Raw genomic sequence first — 25119 nt, 5'->3', positions numbered from 1 at the left:
GAGTATCCTCCAAAAGGGTAAGGCTGGCTGGCTGAAACTCCAGATAGGAAGACCTCACACAGCAAGATTCTGTTGCTGTTCTACTTGTAACACTCCTGATGGTTTTTGTCCTTGGGATGTTTGGAACTTCACCCTTGCCACATTGATTGCTTGTGGGTGTCAACTTCTGTGAATTCCCATGCCTTCTAGTATTCCTGCTACAAGATTGTATTGCTTTTCTTTCCTCTCCTGATTTTTCCCTACCAGGCTCTTCTACGAACCTGTCACCACCCCTTGTGGACATACCTTCTGCCTGAAATGCCTTGAAAGGTGTTTGGATCACAACCCCAAATGCCCCCTATGCAAAGAGGGTCTCTCAGAGGTGAGCCTGTGTTGCTTGTGTCTTGTCATAGGTGTTTCCCTAAATATTGGCATGCACCTGGGGTGGGTTAGGGACTGAAATGTGTCATGAAACTGGAAAGACTCTATCACAATTGGTTTCCATGCAGGAGATCCCAGGTTCAAATCCCTCCATCTCCATGTAGGGCTAGGAATTTCCCTCTGGAATAGGCAGCTTCCTGAGTTCCTGTATTGAAATTCTCCTTTTGCCATAGCCCTCGTTAGGCCTTCTGTTCATGCCCCCTCAACCCCTGCCCCTCTTGGCTTATTAAATACAGCAGAGGGAGGCTAACTGGTTGGGTCCAGTGGTTAATGCTTCACTGCAAGAGGTGGTGGTCCCTGCTGCTTCTAAAGAAACTGCTCTGGACCCTAGGGATTGGAACAGCTATCACCCAGTTGTAAATACCCCATTTTGGGGGAAGGTGGTGGTGAAGTCTGCAGTGAGGCAGCTGCAGGCATTATTTGAGGAGATGGATTATTTGGATCCATTCCAATCTGGGTTCAGGCCTGGCCCACAGAACTGAGTCGGCCTTGGTCACCCTGATGGATGACCTTGGCAGAGAGCAGGACAGAGAGGGAGTGTGACCTTGCTCCTGCTGCTTGATCCTTTGTTGGCATTTGATACCATTTACCATGGTATCCTCCTGGACATTCATGTTTATACAAGTCTTCCCTGATGCTTAGAAATACTGGTGTGAATTTTAATCCATTTTAACATTTCAGTCCATTTAGCATTTAACATTCTGTATGTTTTAGGTTCCCTGCTAGGTATAAAAACCCTTACCATGTTCAGGGCATGCAAAGCACTGTGTGGAACCCCACCACCACCAACAACAACACACCTGCCTTTGGCCCAGCCCCATCTTTGCCTGCCCCACACTTGATGTCAGGTGCAGAACAGGTGGAAATGCTTGGGCATGGTTTCTTTGCAAACTTTCGTATTCATAACTCCGCCCACCCGGAATCACACAACTCCCCTCCCACTAGGAGAATTTAGCATATTAGGCTTCTGCCCCAGAACCTATTGATTCCAGACATGTCAATGGCACTATTATTTGCTTGTCACATTTTATTCTGTACACCCTTGAAAGGGCTCCAGGTAGCAAACACAGGGGTAGCCTCCCAATGACCCTGCAAGGCAGGGTAGCTTCAGAGGCACTCAGGGCTTGTCTCACTAATGGCTTGTCAGCAGTCTGTTAGCTAGAGGACAAAATAAAATAAAATCAGATGAAGCTGAAGTTTTTAGCAGGGGTAGCTGCTATAACAGAATCCTGAACATTTCTAAACCAAGCCTGAGAGGAATCCCTGTTTTCTGTTACAGTGTTTGGCAACGAGGAAACACTGTAAGACAGTGCTGATGGAAGACATAATAGCAAAGTACCTTCCTGAGGAACTCATAGAACGAAAGAAGCTTCATGAAGAGGAAATTGCTGAACTTTCCAAGTATGTCATATGTCTTTTGCCCAGTCCCCTCCAAGTGGATTTCCCCTCTCCCACCTCCCTTCCCAATAGTTAACCCTCCAGGAGTGAAGAGTTATTATGAAAGGTGCCAGAAAGTTATTCTGTTGATGCAGAACTGACCCACCTCATTGGGGGAGGGAATCAGATCCTTACCTCAAATACACTCAGCTATCAACCGACCAAAAAAATGGTTTTATGTAACAAATGTCTGCAATGGTTCTATATAATCTATACTATAGATTCACGGGTAAGGGTTATACCTAGCTAATTCTTGCTTAGAGTAAACCCACTGAAATTAATAGACCCCATGTCATTTAATTTCAATAGGTCTGCTCTTGAGTGGCTACAACCGTAAGTGTTTATGACTTAAGGTTTGACCTGAAAGTTTTGTTTCTTAATTATCCTGTCAGCTGGGGTAGAATTCCTTTGTGCCCAAAGTGTTGTTGGAGTTATGCGAGCAAAGTCCAGTGAAGCAATAAAACTTATTCACCTGAAGGCGAAGGCTTAGGAGAATTTTCTGACTGTTGCCTCCTCCAGAACCAGCTCACCCATTAGGCAAGGTGAGCCTGCTAAGCTTCAGACAGCAGGAGCCCCCCCTCCGCCCAAGGGAAGCACACCCACAGGCAAAGTGCCAACTCAATCTGTGCCAATTTGGGGCAAGACTGTGTGCATTTGGAGCAGGATTTCTCCCAAAATCACACGAGACCTTGTGGTGCTGGTGGCAGTGCCTAATCTCTGCCATGCTGGATGGGGCAGAGCAGGCAGTGGCAGGAGCAGGTAGATGGTGGCAGGAGAACCAAGGCAAATTTGAGACTTCCCTCCCTTCAGATGTCAAGGAAATAAACAACTATCTGACTTTTAGAAGACATCTGAAGGCAGCCCTTTCTAGGGAAGTTTTTAATGTTTGATGTTTTAGTATGTTCTGATATGTGCTGTGAGCTGCCCAGAGTGGCTGGAGAAACCCAGCCAGATGGGCTGGTAATAATAATAATAATAATAATAATAATAATAATAATAATAATAATAATAAATAATACAACAACAACAACAACAACTATAAAACCTATCAGTCTTCTCTTGAATCTCTCTCTAGTTCCAGAGGGGATTCATATAAGTTTGTAGCATACTCAGAACTAGTGGGTTTTTTAATTAAAAATGTCTAATAGTACCCTCATTTTGACTCAAGAAAATCACCATTTTATAGTTCAAATCGGGAAAAATAAATACAATAAATGGACAAAAGTACAAAAATTCACAAAATCTTGAGGGGTATGCATAACCCTGCGTCCCCACAGAAAAAAGCACTGCTCAGAACTCTCACAGCAAGCAGGCTTTAGTATCTTATCTCCTGCAACATCTCTGTGCAGAAGTCTGCATTTGCAAACTCCCCTTCTCTCTTTAGTTGGGCGGAAAGGGTAGGAACATGATGAGTCAACCTGCTAAAAGATAAGGGATCACAAGCTGCGACCTTGATTCTCCCGGCAAGCTGTACATTGAAAAGATAAGAACATGGAACATGGATATGCCCAAGAGTTCATAAATAGGTGTTTGTGGAAGGACAAGAGATTGGGGGGCTAGTTTTGAATAACCCTCCATGCGCTGCTGGAGAGGTTCAACAATGCATATGGCTGTGCGTGGGTTTCACACGGCTGATGTATTCACTGATTACACTGTATGTGCCCAACCCCCCAGGCAGCCTTGCCCACTCTTTTTAGCTGGGCAGCAGGGAAGAGCCTGCTTGGAAATTGTTGGGTTGTGCAGAGTCTGGACCTCCCCATCCCTGATTTTGACTGCATAAAGATGGCTGGGGTTGCACTGGTTGGGTTTTACTGTATGGCTGCATTCAGACAACATTTATTCCATTGTCTTTACATTTCCTTACCTGATAGGCCACATGCAAACCATACATTTAAAACACTGTGGTGCCACTTTAATCAATCATGGCTCCCCATCCCAAGAAAAATCTGGGAGGTGTTAAAACATTTCCCACCACCACCCTTGGCTATCAGTCGTAGCTGAGTAAGATTGTCTTCCATGAGCACAGTCTTAACAATGAGTCCTTAAGTGACTGTGGAGGCCAATTCTGGATCCACACGTCATTCCACAGTGGGGACATAGGTTTCCAGGCAGGAATTGATCATGGTGACGGTTTGCCAAGCGTGCCTTCCTCTTAGTACGTTTCTCCTGAGTTTGAATGTGTTCAAAGCTCATTACACCTTTGGTAAAGGCTATTCTTCAGTAGGAGCACTCGCAGGCCAGGAGCAAGGATTAATTAAGAATTAATTAAAAAGTCTGTTTTTCTCTGAGAGGACCCTGTTCTTGGGTTTAAGCAAACATGGCTTCCCCCCAAAGAATCATTGGAGGTGTAGTTTGTCAAGGGTGCTGAGAGTTGTTAGGAAACCCCCTATTCTCCTCACAGAACTAAAATTACCAGAGTTTCTCGAAAAACTAGCTCTGTGAAGGGAATAAAGGTAAAGGGACCCCTGACCATTAGGTCCAGTCGTGACCGACTCTGGGGTTGCGGCGCTCATCTCGCGTTATTGGCCGAGGGAGCCGGCGTACAGCTTCCAGGTCATGTGGCCAGCATGACAAAGCCGCTTCTGGCAAACCAGAGCAGCGCACAGAAACGCCGTTTACCTTCCCGCTGTAGCAGTACCTATTTATCTACTTGCACTTTGACATGCTTTCAAACTGCTAGGTTGGCAGGAGCTGGGACAGACCTACGGGAGCTCACCCCATTGCAGGGATTCGAACCGCCGATCTTCTGATCGGCAAGCCCTAGGTTCTGTGGTTTAACCCACAGCGCCTAACAACTCTCAGAACCCTTAAACTACAAGTCCCAGATTCCTTTGGGGGAGCCATGACCATTAAAAGTAGTTTAATACTGCTTTAAATGCATAGTTTTCCTGCTTGGCAGGGGGTTGGACTGGATGGCCCTTGTGGTCTCTTCCAACTCTATGATTCTATGAATATGGATCTTTCCCACAACATAAAGAGGCCACCTGGAAATCTAGTGGAAGTTTAGTACCCATTCCGTGTTCATTGTTTCCAGAGAGAAGGAAAATCAGCTTGCAACCCTGTTAACTTGGAAAATAGCAGGAGTTGTGTGTGACTAAATATGAAGCGGCATCCCAGCATACGCTTCTTTCTCACCATTTAAAAACTACTGTTCCATTGCAGTATATTGATCAAAAAGCCACAGTCCCATAATGCAACAGATGCTGCAGCATAAAAGTAATGTTAGAAACTGAGACAGAAGCGCCAGGAAAAACTAACACAATAAACCCCACATATGAATGCAGATGGCGGCTAAAAATCTAGATTAGCAAAATGAAACAAAAAACCAGGAATTGCGGGTTTGCCCTCCTACTACGATATAAAGAAACAAACAATATTCTGAGTTGATCGCCGCCCTCTCTGTTGGTTTAATATTTCCCCTCTTCCACATCTTGCCTCTCTTGTGTTTTGCATTGTGAGCAAGTGTGGCATGTTCAGAGTCTTAACCCAAAGGTTTGTCCTGCAGCTTGAATAACAACGTTCCCATCTTCGTCTGCACGATGGCCTACCCCACCGTCCCTTGCCCACTGCACATCTTTGAACCATGCTACCGACTGATGATCCGCAGATGCATGGAAACAGGCACCAAGCAGTTTGGGATGTGCATTGGGGACCCTGTCAAAGGGTGAGTGACAGAGAGCATGATGCTGTTGTGTGCTACTAAACTAGCTTTGCCCAACATGAGTCCCTCCAAATGTTTTGGACATGGGGGGGAGGGTCACAACTCAGTGGTAGTGCACAATTTCCCTGCATCTCCAGGTAGGGCTGGGAGGGGCTCTTCTCTGAAAGCCTGGGGACCTCCCCCCAGTTGGCATAGACCAGAGGGAAATAAGCTTCTTGAGCCTGGGGGTCAAATTCCCTTCCCAGCAGGGGCTGAATTCCAGTTGTGGGTGGTGCCAGAGGAAAACATGGGTGGAGCAACAGGTGAACATTTTGTCTTTGTACAACAGGGTAGTTTGTACTCCCACCCACTTGCTTCCTCCACCCAGGGAAGCAGAGGCGTTATCAAAATTCAAGGGCACGTTCCAGCCAGGCATTGTCATGGACTGGTTGGGCACAGAGGAATGGTGGGGGAAACCAGCTGGGGAACCCCCAGGGGAAGAAGGCTCAGAGCCTCCGGAGTGGTGGTGGGGCAAAGATGAGTGACCAGAGGGAGAAGAGGGGGCAGAGTGGGGGGAGGTGGTGTTGGAAGCTGAAGACGCAACAGAGTTTAGTGAGCAGGAAGAGGCTGGGGGCAGAGAGCAATTCAGAATCAGATGCAGAAGAGGAGGCTGGAGGGGGGCAAGAGGCAGAAAAGAAGCCAAGGGGTCTCCCTTTCCTGCTGCAACCAGCTCCCCTCCATCTTGGTTGCCCAGTACCCACAGAGGTATGAAGAGGGCGGAGCAGAGACACACAAAGTGAGGAAGTCTCAGGATCCTTGGAAGGATCCGGGGGGGGGGGGACTTAGAGAGCTGTGGGAAGGCAGGGACCTTCAGTCCTTGCCACTCCCTTATAGAGGCAAGATCCACCAGCTGTGCTCACTAGGCCTGGCCTCCTGAGCTGTTTTTTCCTTGAATAGCTCACATCGATGCTGTGTGAGTTATTACTGACCTGCTCCTGATACCCAGCCCTGACAGGTATCAAGGAGGTTGCAATGCTGGGCCAATGAGGTGTGTGGTGTGGAGAGAGTCATGAGGGCCAAATAGAGAGGCTTGGAGAGCCACATTTGGCCTCTGGGCCTAAGGTTCCCAACCCCTGCTGTAGGCAATACTGAGTGAGATGGATCAATGGTCTGGTTAGGCAGCTTCCTATGGTTCTGTGGACCACAAGACCCATCTGGCTGGGGGTCATAGAATCCTAAAACTACTGGAAGGACACCAAGTTGAGCAAGTCTGAAGTAGACTGCTGAATGTCTTCGCCATTGACCTGTGGAAACTGCGGCTAGAAAAGAGTAAATCTTGTTTCTTTACCTTGTCCTTTCTGGCTAACAGATTTGCAGATTATGGCTGTATTCTGGAGATAAGAAATGTGGAGTTCTTTGCTGATGGCCGATCTGTGGTTGACAGTATTGGCAAGAGGAGGTTCAAGGTCTTGCAGCATGGCCAACGTGATGGATACAACACGGCAGACATTGAGTACATAGAAGATCAGATGGTGAGCATTGACTCGATGTGCCAGAGCTACGGCTTCCAGAGTTCCCTGGGAATAGGAATTGTTGTTAAACCACTCTGGAAACTAGAGCTCTGTGGTGTCTCCAAACAACTCTCAGCCCCTTTAACAGACTACAGTCCCTAGACTTCTTTGCAGAATGTTTCCCTCGGGAGGTGGTAGACTCTCCTTCCTTGGAGGTTTTTAAGCACAGCTTGGATGGCTATCTGTCATGGATGCTTTAGTTGAGATTCCTGTGTTGTAGGGGGTCGAACTTGGGGTCCCTTCCAACTCTACAATTCTAGGGCTGCATAGTAGGGATGTATAGATGCATAGTAGAGATGTGGCCTTGTGTCCTCCCTTGACCATTGGACCGACAAGATAGTAACAGGACCACTTTGTTCCTTAGGCTCAGGGAAGGTGTCTGTCATGGCCTTGGCTCTGGCTCTGCAGACCCTAATTTGTGGAGTCCTGATATTCAGTGGTCTCCTTCCTACCACTCTCAGGTTCAGTGGGCCCCAGTATCCGGCTCAGAGTCAGAAAGCTAGTCAAGCCCCTCAGCCAGTGGACCTGCAGCCTTTGATTCCGTGTCCTGGCCACCACTGCATTCTGGGTTCCTGACATATCCATGCTTTCTTACTGCTTGAATTGAACTTAACAGGATTTATATACTGCTTCATCAAAACCTATCTGGTCTACATAAATATATATATTAAAATTACAGGTTAAGATAAGTTGGGTGGGATATTTTTAAAAAATAAAACCAGTGGGTTCAAAGATAAATATATATATAATAAAACTACATGTCAAATTCACATGTCTGGGTAGGTTTGCATAATAATAATAATAATAATAATAATAATAATAATAATAATAATAATGTATAGCAGGTGCCAAAAACAGTACAGTAAAGGCAGCTGCTTATTTATTACTAGTATCATTGCGTAGCCCCTTTCCTCCAAGGAGCTGATTGTGGTATACTATTTTATTATTGCAACAAAGCTATGAGGTAGGCCAGCTTCAGTGGGGAATGACTTGACTTGAGCATCCCAAATCCAGTCTACAATCTTGACAACTAAACTAGGTGTCTCTTTGTTAGAATCCGGCTAAAACTATTTTTCCCCTGACACTCCCTAGTGATACCCTCCTGGGATAGCTCAGTTTGGTAGAGCATGAGATTTAATCTTAGGATTGTGGGTTCAAGCCCCATACTGGGCAAAAGATTTCTGCATTGTAGAGGGTTGGACTAGATGACCCTTGTTTTCCCCTTCCAACTCTACAACTCTTATGATTCCAGGTTCAAGGAACAGAAAATGCTGAGCTGATTCTCCTTCACGATTCTGTATATGACCAGGCCTACAAGTGGTTTGATTCCCTCAAGACAGTGCTCAAGAGTCGTATCCTCAGTCACTTTGGTCCAATGCCTGCCAAGGATTCAGATCCACAGGTAGGTACAGGATGTAACACTCCGGCAGGGACAAGAATTTGAGTTTACTCAATTTGCCCAGTTCAATCCCAGGCGTCTCCAGGCAGGGCTTGGCATGTGAAAACCTGGAGAGCTGCTGCCAGTCAGTGTAAACAGCACCAAACTAGATGAACTGATGGTCTGACTTGGTATAAGGCAGCTTCCTCTCTTCCTAACCCTTGGAGTGCACTGTTTGGAACAGGGTGATCCTTTGTATGCCATCCTTCCAATTTTTATTTTTATTTTTGTATTTTACCTTGGGTATACAGTGGTGCCTCGCTTAACGAATGCCCTGCTTAATGAAATTTCCGCTTAACGAAAGGTTTTTTTCGAGCGGAGGTTGCCTCGCTAGACGAATTCGTTTTACGAAAAATTCGTCTAGCGAATCGCGGTTTCCCATAGGAATGCATTGAAATTCAATTAATGTGTTCCTATGGGCAAAAACAAATTCAAAAAAATTCAATGCATTCCTATGGGATTCGCTAGATGAATTTTTCGTTATAAGAAAAGACCCGTGGAACGAATTAAATTCGTCTAGTGAGGCACCACTGTAGTTTCAATTATTTAATTATATTAAGCTTATTCATATTGTTATATACGCTGCATTTTAATTTAAGATGTTAAAATTAGGTTGGCGGTTCCTGAATATGGGGTTCCATCCTGCCACTTTCTCCACTTATTAACCATGCTTGCTATTCCTTGCAGTGCAACCCCAATGGCCCTGCCTGGTGCTGGTGGATGCTGGCTGTCCTTCCTCTTGAGAGCAGAGCCCAGCTCCCGTTTCTTGCCATGACATCCCTGAAGGACCGTCTCTGCGGCATCAGACGCGTTCTTGCCTTTATGTCCTGCCCGAGACCACGATGATAAGCAGCGCAAGAGATCCTGTGAATCCTGTTGGAATACTTGAGCGTCTCTCAGCTAATGGTGGCTGTTTCCTTACACTGATGACTACTTCTTCTTTTTCTCACCATAAAAGTTTTATTTAATGTTTTTAGGAACACAGTTCCTCATTTACTTCTAGCTTGATTCTTGAGCTTTCTCTTCTGCTATTACATCTCATTGTCTCAGCCCATTGTGCAGAAGAGAGTGATGGCAGGCAAGCATTTGTAACACAAATGAACATACTGGCCACTTCAGGCTTTTCCATTCTCATTTCACCAGGTGAAGCAAGAACTGCAATGTTAAGCTTCATGGGTGGAAGAGCCCTTTAACTACTTGCAGTGATGTGTTAACAGAGAATTATTTTTTGGAGCAAGAAATGGCTCTAACTTGAGTTCATCAACACAGCAAGAACTATAGCTACTGTGCGGGGAGCATGCAGCACGATCCCAAGCACGTTCTACTCGGAAGTAAGTCCTGAAAAGCGTGGCAGGTCTTCACTTCCCTGTAACCACGCTAAAGGACTGCAGCCTTAATGTTGTTGAGTTGGTTCTTCAGTTCAAAAAGAATTACCAATGTTTCCATAAATATATAGATATATTTCTTCATATATGCATAATGAAAGTGAACAAAACAGATGTGAACTTTTTTTCTTTTCTTTTTTGCTATAAACAATTTTTTTAAAGGTTTGTCCTAATTTTTATTTTATTTTATTTGGGAATAGATGCATTGAAATATTTCTGGTTTAATGTGAAGCTGAAATAACTAGCCATCTCGCTGTTTTATTTCAAGGCATATTCCAAAGGGTTCTGGTTTGGTTTTTTTAAATATATATATATATATATATATATATATATATATATATATATATATCTGTGTATTAACAGTATTCACAAGTTTTTGATGGATATTATTAGTATTATTTTGCACTAAAAATGTTTGTTTGGTTTTCAGTTGCAAATTCACAGCATGATCCTCTAAAGTAACTCCTGCTGCATTCAGTGGTGATTAGCTTACTCCCATAGAATGTGTGTTTAGGATCATAGCCTAAGACTGTGTGTATTCTTCATAGAACTCTGGCTCCTTTACTATCTTATGGTGTTTTTAATAATGAACATGAAGATGGTGTGTGTGTGTGTGTGTGTGTGTGTTAATAATACACAGTCTCATGCTTGATAACTAGTTTGCCAGTCTAAATGGCACTGATACAATGGGTTGGATCCAGACTTGGTCATACTTAGGGTAGACCCATTGACATGAATGTGACATTATCAAGATGACTAACCTAAGATTAATTTAGGTGGGTCTGTTCAAAGCATGACCAACAACACCATCCTAACCAAGTCCACTTAGAAGTAAATTGCATTGAATTCAATAGGACTTACATCTAGAAAGTGGGGTTTGGGTTGCCACTGAAGTCTGGATCCAACCCTCTAACTTTCGAAGATGTGTCAAGGCATGCTTCAATGGATATTTCTCTCTCTCTCCCCCTCTCCCCCCCCTCTCTTTTTAAAAAGCACCAAAAATAGTAGCTTACAAATCTTTCTGTGAGTACAGAATTATCTGTACCTGATACCAGGAACCAGATAATATCTGGGCAAGTCCTGTTTTGACATTTAATTTGTTAAAAGCATGTTCAAGGACAGCAGTGTGGGTCAAATGAAGCATAATCAGAGGCAGGGGAACAAGGTGTACCTAACACATTTTCCTTTATATTATTATTTAGAGAAGCTTGCTGTGACAGTTTGCTTTGGGATTGCTGTTCTTTCTTGATCTAATTGAATGTTGTGGCTTTGCCAAATTGAGCTCTTAGGTGGCTGTTCACAAAACAACTGCAGACCACTTTGAAGAGACCCTTTTACAGCATATCTTTGGTAGCATTTATACTGGGGACAGGTTGGATGGCAGCAACAGGAGGACACAAAGAACCTTCTACCTGTGTCCACATAGGAAAATCTATGTGCATTGCCAACCGGGGAGTAACAGATTGAGCTGCTGCTCCTACTGGCTTTATCAGTGTTACGCTCCCATTGGTAATTCTCTGTTTACTCTCCTTTGGAATGTATTCATAAATTGGAGAGCGGTCATTGTTCAGTGGTAGAACATCTGCCTGTATGCAGAAGGCCACAAGTTCAATCCTCAGCGTCTCCAGTTAGGACTGGGAGAGACCCCTGCCTGAAACCACAGAGAGCCACTTCTAGTCAACGTAGATGATGTTCAGCTGGATGGACCATTGATCTGACTCAGAATAAGGCAGCTTCCTAAATTCCTTTTCCTTTATTGCTTTTCTGACACCTGCTTCCTCTGGCTCCCAATTGCTGCAAAACTGCATTGTTTTAATTTAAATAATGTGATAACAACATCACTTTTTAAAAGCGTGTATCTTTTATCTTAACTGTACTGTGAGGCTGGTGGTGGTCTGGATGCCTCCTAACATATTTCCGGGCAGGTTTTGCTGCAGTTCTCTGAAATGCACTTACATGAGGTCTGCATTGCAAATGGAAATGCATTGCAGTTGTAGAAATTTGGGGGGGAGTGGTGGAGGGGAGATTGAGTTGTTCTGGGGCTGAAAGCTACTGTGATGGTCATTAATGTGCAGAAACATTGACCCTTTTTAAACTTCAAAGAAGGAGGTTGAAATGCTGCTGCCACTGTGCACTGCTCCCCTCCTCCAAACTCATGATGAAAATCAATCCTTAAAACCAGGTTAAATCTCTTATTTAATTTTAGCACTCCTACTGATTGCATTGCCAGGTTTATTTATTTTATTTTTAAAAAAATCTGTTTATTTTGTACTGGAGTGCTCAAAGCAGTTTCAAAAAATATGAAATAAAAATGGCAAACGTAGGCAATGATTGAAAACAACATGGTGCAAAGGTATCATTGCACACACACACACACACACACACACACACACGTGTCTGTGTGTGTGTGTGAGAGAGAGAGCATGATCAAAGAAGACTTAAATGCTGGGTTTAGCAATCAAAAACAGTTCATAATAGCTGAAAGCCTGGCAGAATGAACACGGACTCCTACAGACATTCCTTTTATTCTGCATTCATGACGATTTGTGCTCTTGATGGTATCAGGGTGATTCTACATGATTCTGCTTTCAGTACTGTTTGTGCCATCTAGAATTGTGGTGGGCAGACATACTGCTTTGGTTTCCAGCCAGCCTATGTCCTTCCTGCAGAAATCCTGTAACTTCTTATGCCCCAAATATTCCAAAGGGGAATTTGTCCCACTTTTGTTGCACTATAGTGAAGTGGTACCCTTCCAAATAGCAACAGAACAATAATACAGTATTGCAGAAGCATCCCAGAACAACTGTTGCAGAACAGCATGCGACAGTGCTATTTTTCTATATAAAAAAAGAGGTGCTGGGACTCACCATGAATGCCTCCCTTATTCTCTTATTATGGCAATGATGCCCACCTGAGAGGTGGCGGAATTGAGTTCGTGAGTTCCAGCTGAAAAAAGGGCCTGACATGTGGACAGCCTAGTATAAATCTACCACTAATGCACTATTACTACATAAATGACTCCTCAAAGAAGGGGCAACCCTATGACTTTTAAAGAGATACGTGGCGGAGCTAAATGGGGATGCAATTCCAGAGCAGTAGCTACTGCCACCATTAGAAAAGTCCTGTCCCCAAGTACTTGCAGATCTGTAGCTTCCAACAGACTTGGGAACTGGGGCAGAGGATGTGATCTCCGCCTCCTCATTGGCTGTGCTCTAGCAATTGTGGAAAGCAATGGATGAAAATGCCCACGGAAAAAGTCAAAGTTGGTTATGCTACTAATCCATCTCACCGCTTTCTACATAAATCTCCATTGTCTTCTATTTTGGAGGACAGTTCTCTGCATTTGAAGACCTCTATTTGAAGATTGCAAATTCAGATTATATTATTATTATTATTATTATTATTATTATTATTATTATTATTTCCAAATGTGCATCCGTATGTGAATCGGCACGTTGTACTTTATGCAAACCTGTCTTTCTTTTCTTTTGGGTAATGCAGTTCCTCACTTGTTGCACTATGAACTGGCCACTCCAGGCGTTATATAGCACTAGGTCCTCAGAGACTTTTCTCCCACCTCTGGATTTTTGTGCAGGTTTCCCTTCCCACCGACCCCAAGTGATAGTGTAAAAAAGGAAAAGGAAAAAAAGTAACGGAAATGATCTCATTCAAAAGTGGCCAGCATTTTCTGTGTGCATTCACCTGAAAGAAACCAAAGATGTGTTGAGACCAAAACTGTACTGTGAATCTATTCATTAAATATATGCAGTCACAAATAGGGAGCAAAGCAACACTGCAGTTGTGTGGTTTGTTTGTGTGCGCCCATAGAAGACCTTTCTGGGAGGTGGACAATGGCAGTTTGCATATAGCAGAGCTGAATAAATTTATGTAACCAGTAATGAAAAATCTAGCCTGCAATGAGTTATATTTATCTTCTCTGGGTGGAAATTGCCCAAATCTTTTCTATTTTTTTGTTAAACCACTGGTGGTTACTAGGAAGGTTGCCCTATTGGTAACATAAGAATTTGGTGCAGGTCCATCAAGGGTGTGTAAAAGAAATGTGGACAACAGCTTTTCTTGTGGGTAAAGGTAAAGGTAAAGGGACCCCTGACCACTAGGTCCAGTCGTGACCGACTCTGGGGTTGCGCGCTCATCTCGCATTATTGGCCGAGGGAGCCAGCGTATAGCTTCCAGGTCATGTGGCCAGCATGACAAAGCCGCTTCTGGCAAACCAGAGCAGCACATGGAAACGCCGTTTACCTTCCCGCTGTAGCGGTTCCTATTTATCTACTTGCATTTTGACATGCAGGAGCTGGGACCAAGCAATGGGAGCTCACCCCGTCCAGGGATTCGAACCGCCGACCTTCTGATCGGCAAGCCCTAGGCTCAGTGGTTTAACCACAGCACCACCTGGTGGTAGAATATCAACAATTCAATGTTTAAATTAATCAGTTAAATGAAACTGTTTTGAAAAAAAGTTTTACTGGATTTTGAGGATGACCCTGGTGGAGTGGGCTGCAGATATTTAAATAACTTTTTTAAAAGCAATCAAATTTTTAAAATATATATGGACTTCAAAATCCTCATGTCTGCCGCCACACATGTATTTTGAGGGGGTCTGGGGGGGGGGAGAGAGACGATGTGTTTATTTTTAGAATGGTTGTTTTTATTCCTATGCAAAGTTTTGCAGCTCTAGCAGTGCAGTCCTGTTCATGTTTATTCAGAAGTAGGGCCAGCTGTGTGTTCAGTGGGGCTCCCAGCAAAGCATATACAAGAGTGTAGCTTTGGGCTGCAGCCATATACCCACTAACAAGACTAACAAGAGCCAGTTTGATGGGGGTTTTTTAGGGGGGCACTTGTCAAAGCTCTCCCTCCTTCAATGAGTGAGTCTGCCTCCTCCTCACCATAGCAACCAGTTGCTTCTGCTTCTCCCTTTCCTCATCATTTGCTCACACCTGTGTGTTTGTTGTTCAGGCAGGGGCTAATCAGTGAGCAAGCAGGCCATGGGATGTACTCCTCTTCACCACCGTGAACTGGTGTGTTGCAATAATGAGGGTGGGGGGAGTACAAGGGGGTTCTTGTTAGAACTCCCTCTGTTGGGAAGCGGTTCCTTGGCCAATGCCAGTCATGCCACTCTGTGGCACTGGCATTGCTAGTGGAATTTCTGAGTGGGCCTTAAAAAGTCATACAATTAATCAGTAGAGACTTTTAAAACCTGAAATTAATTATACACAGTTGTGATAGTTAGTAGACTGATCTGTCTCAGTCTCTCCCTTGGTTTTTCAGGATGTTTTTGACATACAGTCTCCTACAGGCCACAAAAAGTGGATAGGCATTGGCAAATTAGATGTCTGTTGTTCCCTTAAACCTTGAAGTTTTCATACGACAAGAATGACTTAACTCCTGGATTTGAAGTGCCTGAATACTCTTGCCAGTTGCTATTTATAAGCTTCTCAGACTTCATGAGCCATATACTAGTTTTTGAAGAAGATTTTGAAAATACATTTGAGAGTAAATTTTGAGCAACGAAAAGGTTTACAAAGCCGCAGTGTAGCAAAACCAGTGTTTTATGCTTTGAAATGTTTTCTGTCAAGGCTTGGGCCTCGACTACACAAACAGCAGAACAAGGTGGCAGATTGTTCCTGGATTGTACTGCACCATGTTTGAATTGTCCTTTAAGGGTTGGTTGGTTTATGAACTCCCTGCAAGTAGAAAACTAGCCTATTGGCTGGGGGAGTAGGTTTTATCCCAACCTGGTTCCTGCTGTATAAGATTTCTAAATGCAATGAGTTATGTTGGTTTGTTTTACGAAATGTACATTTTTAAAAATCGCATCTCACCTGTAGTTTGTAGTAGTACAGGTGGGGCATGCAACAAAATGTTGCAGCATTAACATTTCCTGTTCATTGTTCCAGGAAGCCATGTTCACTCCATTTCCCTTTCCACCTACTTTCCTTTTTTTCCCAGCAGTTGGTCACTGAACATGGTTAATCCTACATCTCTTTTACAAATCCCCCCCCCCCTGCACTGCCCCTTTTAGGGCTTTTTCTAAAGATTTGTTGTTGTTCTGCAGATTTTAAGGTGTTGGTTTTTTTTAAGCCTGCTGAAGCTTCATTCTTTTGTGTGGTTAGTACTGCTCTAGCTATATATGCCGCAGCAGTCACATTTAAACATCAGACATGGAAGGACTGCCCATTTTACTATTGCAGTACTCTCAACAACTGAACTAGAATGTGTAGAACAGGCCAAAGTTCAAATAGGTTAAGTTGCTGCTCCTCAGCAATCCCATTAAACCAGGTGTGAGGAACTGCTGGCCTTCCAGATGTTGCTGGAATGCAACTCCCATTAGCCCCAATCAGTATGGTCAATGGGAGCTGCAATCCAACAACATCTGGAGGGTCTCAGTTGTCTTAGCCCTGCATTAACAATAACATGTTTCTGATGCCAGAAATTAAGCCACCTGAAGGTAGACAACCTCCTGTAGAATTGCAAAATTACATCACTTTGTACAGCATTCTTTAAAAATGAATGAATTAGTAAACAAAAGCTTGCACTACAATGAACTTGAAGTGAAATTAAGTATAAACTCTTATTATGGTTCAGCTACCTCTTTCTGTTAGGTTTGATTAGGATTTTTTTTCAGTGCATTCTGATTTGTCATGTTAGAAATGTATTTCATAGTCTAGTTTTTTTATTAAAAAATCCTGTACGTGTTCTGATGTCATTTTGCATCAAAGCTTTGGTGATCTATGATTTGCTAATAAAAAAATAGTTTGTTGACTAATGTGTGTTGGTAGCTTAACTGATATGGGGTGTCCTTGTGTTGTTTTGTAACTGAAGGTTGCACATTATTACTTAGCTAATGGACAGAGGCTTAGGCACACATTATGTGACTTCACAACAGGAATCTGACAATACCTGGAGCGTGGAAAAAACATTCCCCCCTTTGAAAGGTATAAAGTGTGGCACAGTTTAGCTCAGGGCTAGCTAACCCCACACTTGTCATAGCATAGTCTAGCTTTTAATGTATGCACCTATTTTATAGCTCACCTTTTCTCCATGAAGTCATCACATAGGGTTCTTCCCATTCCTCTAACCCACCTCAAATCTGTCCTCTCAAGAACCCTGTGATGTAGTAGGTTAATCTGAGAGAAAATGGCCTAAGATCATAAACAGGGGTATATTTAGGGCTCTGGGTAGCTGGGCCAAGACAAAAGTGGGTGGTGTGAACTTACATTCAGATATACATTCAGATATAAAATCAGATATACGCAAGGACATGTTTCTTTAGCCAGGCATTGCACAGACCTGCTCCAGCCAGATAAAAGCATTGGGGGGGGGGACCAATGAAAGGTGCAGCCTGATGAGACATGGCCTAGGGAGAGTCCTGAGGGCTTGTCAGAGAATTTTGGAGGGCCACATTTGGCCCACAGGTCTGAGGTTCCCCAGCTATGCTCTCACCACTACAATTCACAAGTCTTTTTTAAAATCAAAGTTACAAGCTTGGTGAATCAGGGGAATACTGTGGACATAGTGTAACTTGATTTCATTAAGGCTTTTGAAAAAAGTCCCCCCATTATATTCTTACAGAGAGGGTGGTAAAATGTGGGCTGGACAAGGTAACTGTGGATTTGTAGTTGGTTGACTAACCAAACCAATGGTTCCTTGTCATCCTGCAAAAAAAGTGATAAGTGGTGTGCTGCAGAGTTCTGGATGAGGGAGCTGGGGGATGCTCATGAAAGTTGCAAACGACACCAAACTGGGAGGGGTATCTAATGCCACAGAAGATAGAATTGGAATTCAAGATGGCCTTCACAGATTGGAGAACTGGGCCCAAACTAACAAAATTCATTTCAACAGGGACAAATGCAAAGTTCTACACTTAAGCAGGAAGAACCATCTGCAGAAATATAAGATGGGGGACACCTGGCTTGCCAGTAGTACATGTAAAAAGGATTGAGGGGTCTTTGAGACCATAAGCTTAGCCTGAGTCAACAGTGTGATGCAGCAGCAAAAAAAAATCTAATGCTATTCTAGGCTGCATCAACAGAAGTCTAGTGTCCAGATGAAGGGAAGTAATAGTACCACTCTATTCTGCCTTGGTCAGACAACACCTGGGTGCCACATTATAAGGTGTATCTGAAGAAGTGTGCATGCACACGAAAGCTCATACCAAAATATAAACTTAGTTGGTCTTTAAGGTGCTACTGAAGGATTTTTTTTATTTTGCTTCGACTCAGACCAACACGGCTACCTACCTGTAACATTATAAGGTGGTTATTGACAAGCTGGAATGTGTGCAAATGAGGGCCACCAAGATGATCAGAGGTGTGGAAACCAAGCCTTATGAGGAACAGTTGAAGGAGCTGGGTATGTATGGCTTGGAAAAGAGGAGACTGAGAAGAGCTATGATAATCATCTTCAAATATCTAAACGGTTATCACATGGAAGATGGAGCAAGCTTGTTTTTTCCTGCGCTGGAGGGTAGGACTCAAACCAATGGCTTCAAGTTAGAAAAAATGAGATTCTGACTAAACAAGAAGAACTTTGTGAACGTAAGAGCTGTTTGATAGTGGAACAGACTCCCTTGGGAGGTTGTGGAGTCCCCTCCCTTGGAGGTTGGATGGCCATCTGTCATGTATGCTGTTGAGATTGCGGGGAGGGGGTTTGACTAGATGACCCTCAAGGTCCTTTCCATCTCTACAGTTCTAAGATTCTATGAGTCTATAACTCCCATCAGTGCTGGCTGGGACTGATGGGCACTGCAGTTCAAAACATCCAGGGGCACCGAGGTTGGTTGAGGTTGCTGTACTCAAAGACCTGCTAACCTGTCTAAATTTCTGCCCTCTCCAGTCTAAAGCTCTCTTTGCTTTATGCATACCTGCATATGAAAACCAGGAAAGCTATTGCTGCTGTACCAACTTGACAGATAACACCTTTCTGAACTCACAGAACCTCAGCATGGGGGGGGGGCGGGGGGAGTGGATCATTGTGGCCCAGTTATATAACAGGGGTAACTAAAGGTCCCAGAGTCCCAGATGAAAACATTGATTTTTTAAAAAAGTTTGTGTGTTTCCCCCCAGAAATATGGTAACAAATAAATATCCAATCTTAGTCATAGCTGCCTCCCCAAATAACTTTTCGTAGCTAGTTGGAAACCAAATTGGCAAGAAAAACAACACCAGAGCTATGAGGAAAAGAAAGGTAATGCTTCAAGAAAGCTGTGTACACACAGAGATTTCAAAAGGCAATATTGTCTTGCACAAAAGGCAATATTGTCAGCCATAGACCAGTAACAGCAGAATTTGAAACTGAACCATTTTTTCCTGCTCCCCAGAACCATGGAACTGTTTTAGAATTGGACAAAGAGTTGGATTATTTTAGTCTTTAGGACAGGATGGGAGACCCCATGGTCAATGGTACAATACAATGGGGTTTAAAGTCCAGAAGCAGTGGGAGAGCAGTAGGTCACCCTTGCTAACTAAGGTAAGCTTTGCAAGAGGTCACCTGCAACAAGCAAGTCAACTTACATTCTGAATGATGACGACAGCAACACTGGGTGTTCTGCCTTACAGAGTGGTTCTTTACAACCGAATATTGAAGGCTTGGCTTTTAATGGACAGGGAAAGGAAATTGAATGAAAATATACCCCTTGTAACATCAGGGGTTTCAGGTTCCAGCAGAATAATCTAACTCTACATAAAGAGACAAAAAACATTAGCAAGATGTTTTCTGTTTCTCAGCTTTCCAGTATTTTCCCCTGGAGAATTCAAAGGCCTAATGCTCTTTTCTAAGGGTTAAGTTGCAGTGGTATTCCTTTTTATCCATAATCCCTGCATTATGAATGTTCTGCTTTCTTCTGCTCATTCTGTGTAATAGACTCTATTACTATGTAGTATAATATTTAGCCTACTTTCGCTGCAGAGTTCCTCACACCTTTTCAGAGCAGCTTATTTCCCTTCATCACCTGTATTGTTTGTTGCAATAGTTTGCAGCTGCTGTCAGTTTGCAGCTGCTGTTTCTTGTTTTCTAGGTCAGATCCTTCCATACCCACCCCAATCCCTAGGAATCAGTTGTTGATTTGCAAAAATCTAAAAGTTCAAAGATTTAATGAAAGCTGGGGACAAGAGATAAGTGGATTCCCAACATTTGCACTGAAAGTTGGGAGGAAAACTTTTAAATTTTTAAAATATATTTTAAAACATGTCAATAAATGAGAAGTGTTAACTGGATAAGACAATAAGGTGAAAGAGCAACAGTACAATCCCATCTAGGTCTACTTAGTAGCAGCGATGGGGGATAAATTTGATTCAGTTTGCAATTAAAGATGAATCTATCAAATTCACACTTATCCAGATTTTTAAGGCAGCTCTTCAACCAAACAATGTTTACAAAAAATAATATATTAGAGGAAAGTGTGCATAACTATATTAGTGAAAATCACATACAAAAACATGCATAGTATTAAGAGAAATCGCTTGCAAAAATAGCATACGTTAGTCAAAACGGCATACAAAATACTTTTATTAAGAGAAATTTGCACTAAAATTTCCCCTAATACATTGCAAATTGCTGTAGAATGTGGAAAACTGAATCTGAAACAGTGGTGGGGTGTGGGTGGGATGATAATCTGTAAAAAACAAAATTGTCAGGTTTTTCCATCCCTACTCAGAAGTAAGCACCATTCACTGCAATGAGACTTCCTTCCAAAAAATTGAGGGTAGGATTGCAGTCTATATGGAAAAAGTGAGTAGATGTGAACATAGAAAGCTGCCTTATACAGAATCAGACCATTGGCCTGTCTAGGTCAGTGTTGTCAAGAATGACTGGCAGCAGCTCTCTGGAATTTCAGACAAGGAACCTCCCCAGACCTTTCTTGGAGATGTTGGGTTCTGTGTTTGTGCAGTGAACTGAGTTCCATGCAGGAGTTCCATACAATAAACTGAGTTCCATGCAGGAGTTCCATACAATAAACTGAGTTCCATGCGGAAACGTCAAGGCCCCATAGATCTGAGCTGTGCATTGTTTTATTTCTGTGAGGGAGAGTTTTAGTCAGTGGCCCTGAAGCTCCTCAGGCAGGCAATCTCTTTGAGCTACAAGGCCCAAGTTTAGAACATCATTTTCCTAACCTGGCATCACTGGTGGTGGAGGAAGAGGAGTGGGGGGGGGCATGCGCCCCCCGGATGCGCGATCACGGTGGGGTGCCATCCCGGTTGTTCCCCCCCACTCGTGCTGGGTGCCACGCGCCAACCCCCCGCCTCCTCTCCGCCCCACCTCCCCGTGCCAGAGCTTGAAGCTCCGCCACTGCCTGGCATCCCTGCCCCAGCCCAGGTTATAAGGCTGCTACTCCAATCAGCCCTGACCATTGACCATGCTGACTGAAACTGATCAGAGTTGCTATCCAATGTCAAGAGGCTTGGACCATGTGAAACTTGTGGTCTGCTCTACAATTCTATGAACAAAAAGAAATCCAGAGGGCAACAGGTTCCCCATCCCTACACCTGAGACTTGTTAACGCCTCCCACATCAGGCTGTGATGACATTTAAGAAAGTAAATTTCTTAATAGCCAAAGGCCTATCTAGCCCAGGATCCTGTTATCACACTGGCCAGCCAGGTGCCTGTGGGAAGCCCAAAAGCAGGGCATTGAGTGCCACAGCATTCTCTTCACTTCTGACTCCTTGCAACCAGCTCTCAGAGGCATAAAATCTCCAACTGTGGAGAAATAATATCAGGGCCGTCTTACCCATTAGGGTTAGTGGCGCCCTGTGCCACGGCGCCTTCCCACCAGGGGCGCCCAGCAGCGGGAGTCCAGGACTGAACGGGAACAGCTGCGAGGGCATGCTGGGAGGCGATGGCTCTTCCTATGGCCAGCCATGCTTTCTCGCTTCCTGCCTGGGAGAGGAGGCAGTGGCAGCAGCGCGAAAAGCTACACGGCACCCTTCTCCCCCCTGCCCACCCCGCGGCAATAGCTGGAATGCTGAGGAAGCCCACGCGGCAAGCGAGCCGTGAAACTGCCGAGGGCAGGGAGGGGTGCCAAGAATGTCACCCCCTGCCCCTTGTGTTGAGGAAAAAGGTGGAGGAGGGATTCATTCAGATTTGGGGCGGTAGGAGGGAAAAGCTAGGGGGGGGCACACTACCATTAGGACTCAGTTCGGAGGTAAGGATGGACTCGAGAGCATGCTCTCCATGCAATTAGTGGTTAAAAACAAACAAACAAACACCAACAAAAAGTCCTTTAAAGACGGGCCAGGTTTTAAGGTCCTATTAGATTCAGCAAGGCTTACTCTCAAGTAAGTGCAGTTAGGGCTGCAGCCTTTGTGACCCAACTTTTGGGTCCTTTTTAGGTTCAGGGTGGTGTCACTGCTTTGCACCCCCCCCACCCCCCCTCCCACAATATTTGAAAATGTCAGCTTTGTACTTAAACACAAATTGGCCAGGAACTTCATTGTCTGTGTCTTTATTATTTTATTTAAAGAACAACAAACTGGTGATTGCTTTAACTTTTTGATAGGTGGTGATTTGAATCATGAGGATGAATTAGAAGAACTGCTGAGTCTTGAATGAGTCTTGCTTTGGAATTGAGGACTTTTTTTCTGCCTTTTCACTTTATTTTGTTCTAGGGGCTTATTAGAGATAATGTGTAAGCATGGTGTCAGTTCCCTTAAAAAAAGTTTACAACTTTGGGGTTTCCCCCCCCCCCTTAAAAAAGGTCAACGACTCTGGGAAGGTGCTGGAGGGATCTTTGCACCACGGCACCAGTTATGCCTATGGCGGCCCTGAATAACATAGCCACTGGGGGTCATAGTTAGCCTTCATGATTCTGTCTACACTTCTCTTGAAGCCATTGCAGCACCTAATTGAGACCATCTTCTTCTATCATGCTTTGGGATATCTGAATACTTAAAACAATCCCTCTCTTAATTATCTTCTTTGTTAATCATTCTTGTTTAAAGTTATGTTATTATTGCATTCTAAATTACTGATGGTAGCTGGCTGAAGGATGAAGGCTACTTCATGAAATAAAAATCCAGGAGATGATAGATGATAGATAGATAGATAGATAGATAGATAGATAGATAGATAGATAGATAGATGATATAAAGGCTGTGAACCACGCTGTGATCTTTGAAGGGAGGTATGCAAATATATCTGCAGGGATTGAGAGCCTGTGACTGTCCAGCTCTTGCTGGACCAACTCCCTCCAGCCCTAGCCAGCTTGGCCAATGGTCAGGGATGACGTGAGTGGTTGTCTGAGAAGATCTGGAGGACCACTGGGTCCACATACCTGTTTTACTATGGCCCTTGCCAAGTGAATGCCTCTGAGCATTCAGAATGGAAGATGGTACAACATGAAGCCTGCTTGTCCTCTTGCCAGCTGACCCACACTGAACCCAACTGAAATGACAAGGCACTCCAACAAAGTAGAAGCCCCTGCCATTCTGAAATGACTTTGGGTAGTAGTTACTGTTCCAGTGTCCTCACATCAGGCTTGGCCAGCGTTAGTTACAGACTTGAGGACCAGGATTTCACAGATTTCTTGGCTGTGAAAAACATCAACCAACACACAAAAGTACATACAATATTTGTGCACAAATATTTGTATTAGATACAAATGCAGGGCCTGCTGGAGCCTCTACACCTTGGGTAGTATGCTGGTAAAAAATACTGTGCGTTTGCCGGGCTCATGCCAGCTAGTCAACTTAATTTCTTCCATTGCTTTCAGTTCGACATGCAATCCACAGTCCTATGCAGATGTTCATAAGGCTTACTCTCTGAAGCTATTGCATATCTGGCCAGAAATACTAGAGAGTTCTGTGACAGGAGTGCAGATAGCAGCCCTCCAGCACAAATCAATGCATGTTTACTTGGAAACAAGTCTCACTGGTTCCATTGGGACTAACAATCACAATCCTAAGCATGTCTACTCAAAAGTAATTTCTTTCCCTTTTTTTGACAATATCCTTTTTTGCTTTAATAATTTTTTTATGAGTTTTTAAACAATTTAACAAATTCAGTTCAATTTCAGTATAATATTCTCTTTTAATTTTGGCTTCCCACCTTTTGTTCCATGATGTTTCAATTCAAACCATTCATCTATTGCAGGCATCCCCAGATTTCGGCCCTCCAGATGTTTTGTACTACAATTCCCATCTTCCCTGACCACTGGTCCTGTTAGCTAGGGATCATGGGAATTGTAGGCAAAAACATCTAGAGTGCCGCAGTTTGGGGGTGCCTGATATACTGGCATAAAAGTAGTATTTCTCCAAAACATATAGCCTACATTACATTCCTTTATCATTCCTCAAGTCCTGCCTGTGATTTCATTTGACTATATTTTCTCAGATAATCCGAAAAGGGTCCTTTCCCAGGTTGATGAGGCCCATCTGCCCCTCACTCTCCCCCCACAGCACCTTTTTCTTGACCATTGGACCCACTATTGGTCTTTTCTGCTCAATTCACCAGAGCCTTTCTTCATATGCAGGGGAAATGCCTAACTCACCAGGGGTTTGAGATCCATCAGCTACCCTCACCTGGTTTAGTGAGCCAGTCAAAGCCTTTTCCCGTGGTGTGGCCGCTGGTCAGTGTTGCAATGTTGTTGTGCTGATGGTTTCTAGGAGCCACAGGTGAGCTCTGAGTGCAGGGTGGGGGGGGGAAATTTGGACAAACTACCTCAGAAGGAGCACAATATTTCCCCCATCAGAGGTACTCCTCCTCCCCTAATGCTCCACACACTTCTTAGCAGAACTTCCTCCCAGGAAAACGTGCAAAGGATTGCAGCCTAAAGTAATTTCTAGTGAATCTAATGGGACTTAACAGATGCATGGGATTGCAGCCTTAACTGCAACTAACATAAACCCAACCAGGGCCACACATTAAACAGAACAAGCTGATTTAGGGATTTTTTTTATCTTCCTGGAATCCACAATGAAAAATTAATTGTATTTTAAAAAGTGTCTATTGCCATTAAAGGCACATTATACCGACTGGGGTTACACGCTCATCTCGCATTATTGGCCGAGGGAGCCGGCGTATAGCTTCCAGGTCATGTGGCCAGCATGACAAAGCCACTTCTGGCGAACCAGAGCAGCACACGGAAACGCCGTTTACCTTCCCGCTGTAGCGGTACCTATTTATCTACTTACATTTTGACGTGCTTTCGAACTGCGAGGTTGGCAGGAGCTGGGACCAAGCAATGGGAGCTCACCCCGTTACAGGCATTCGAACCG

At 43.9% G+C, this 25119-nt stretch overlaps 1 protein-coding gene across 1 annotated transcript in view; it reads left to right on the top strand.

Annotated features, from left to right (window-relative positions):
* Positions 1–10216, top strand: part of LONRF3 (LON peptidase N-terminal domain and ring finger 3) — a 31011-nt gene extending 20795 nt beyond the window's left edge. The window contains exons 6-11 of the mRNA XM_035114045.2: positions 247–361; positions 1700–1821; positions 5363–5521; positions 6867–7029; positions 8321–8470; positions 9194–10216. Of these exons, the coding sequence (XP_034969936.2) occupies positions 247–361; positions 1700–1821; positions 5363–5521; positions 6867–7029; positions 8321–8470; positions 9194–9352 (868 nt within the window). The 3' untranslated portion in view covers positions 9353–10216. The remainder of the gene's footprint in view (positions 1–246; positions 362–1699; positions 1822–5362; positions 5522–6866; positions 7030–8320; positions 8471–9193) is intronic.
* Positions 10217–25119: the final 14903 nt, after the last annotated feature.

Source organism: Zootoca vivipara, chromosome Z (assembly GCF_963506605.1).
Source record: "Zootoca vivipara chromosome Z, rZooViv1.1, whole genome shotgun sequence".
Lineage (NCBI taxonomy): Eukaryota > Metazoa > Chordata > Lepidosauria > Squamata > Lacertidae > Zootoca > Zootoca vivipara.
The sequence above is the reverse complement of the archived record's forward strand: the minus strand, read 5'-3'. Positions and strand labels throughout refer to the sequence as shown.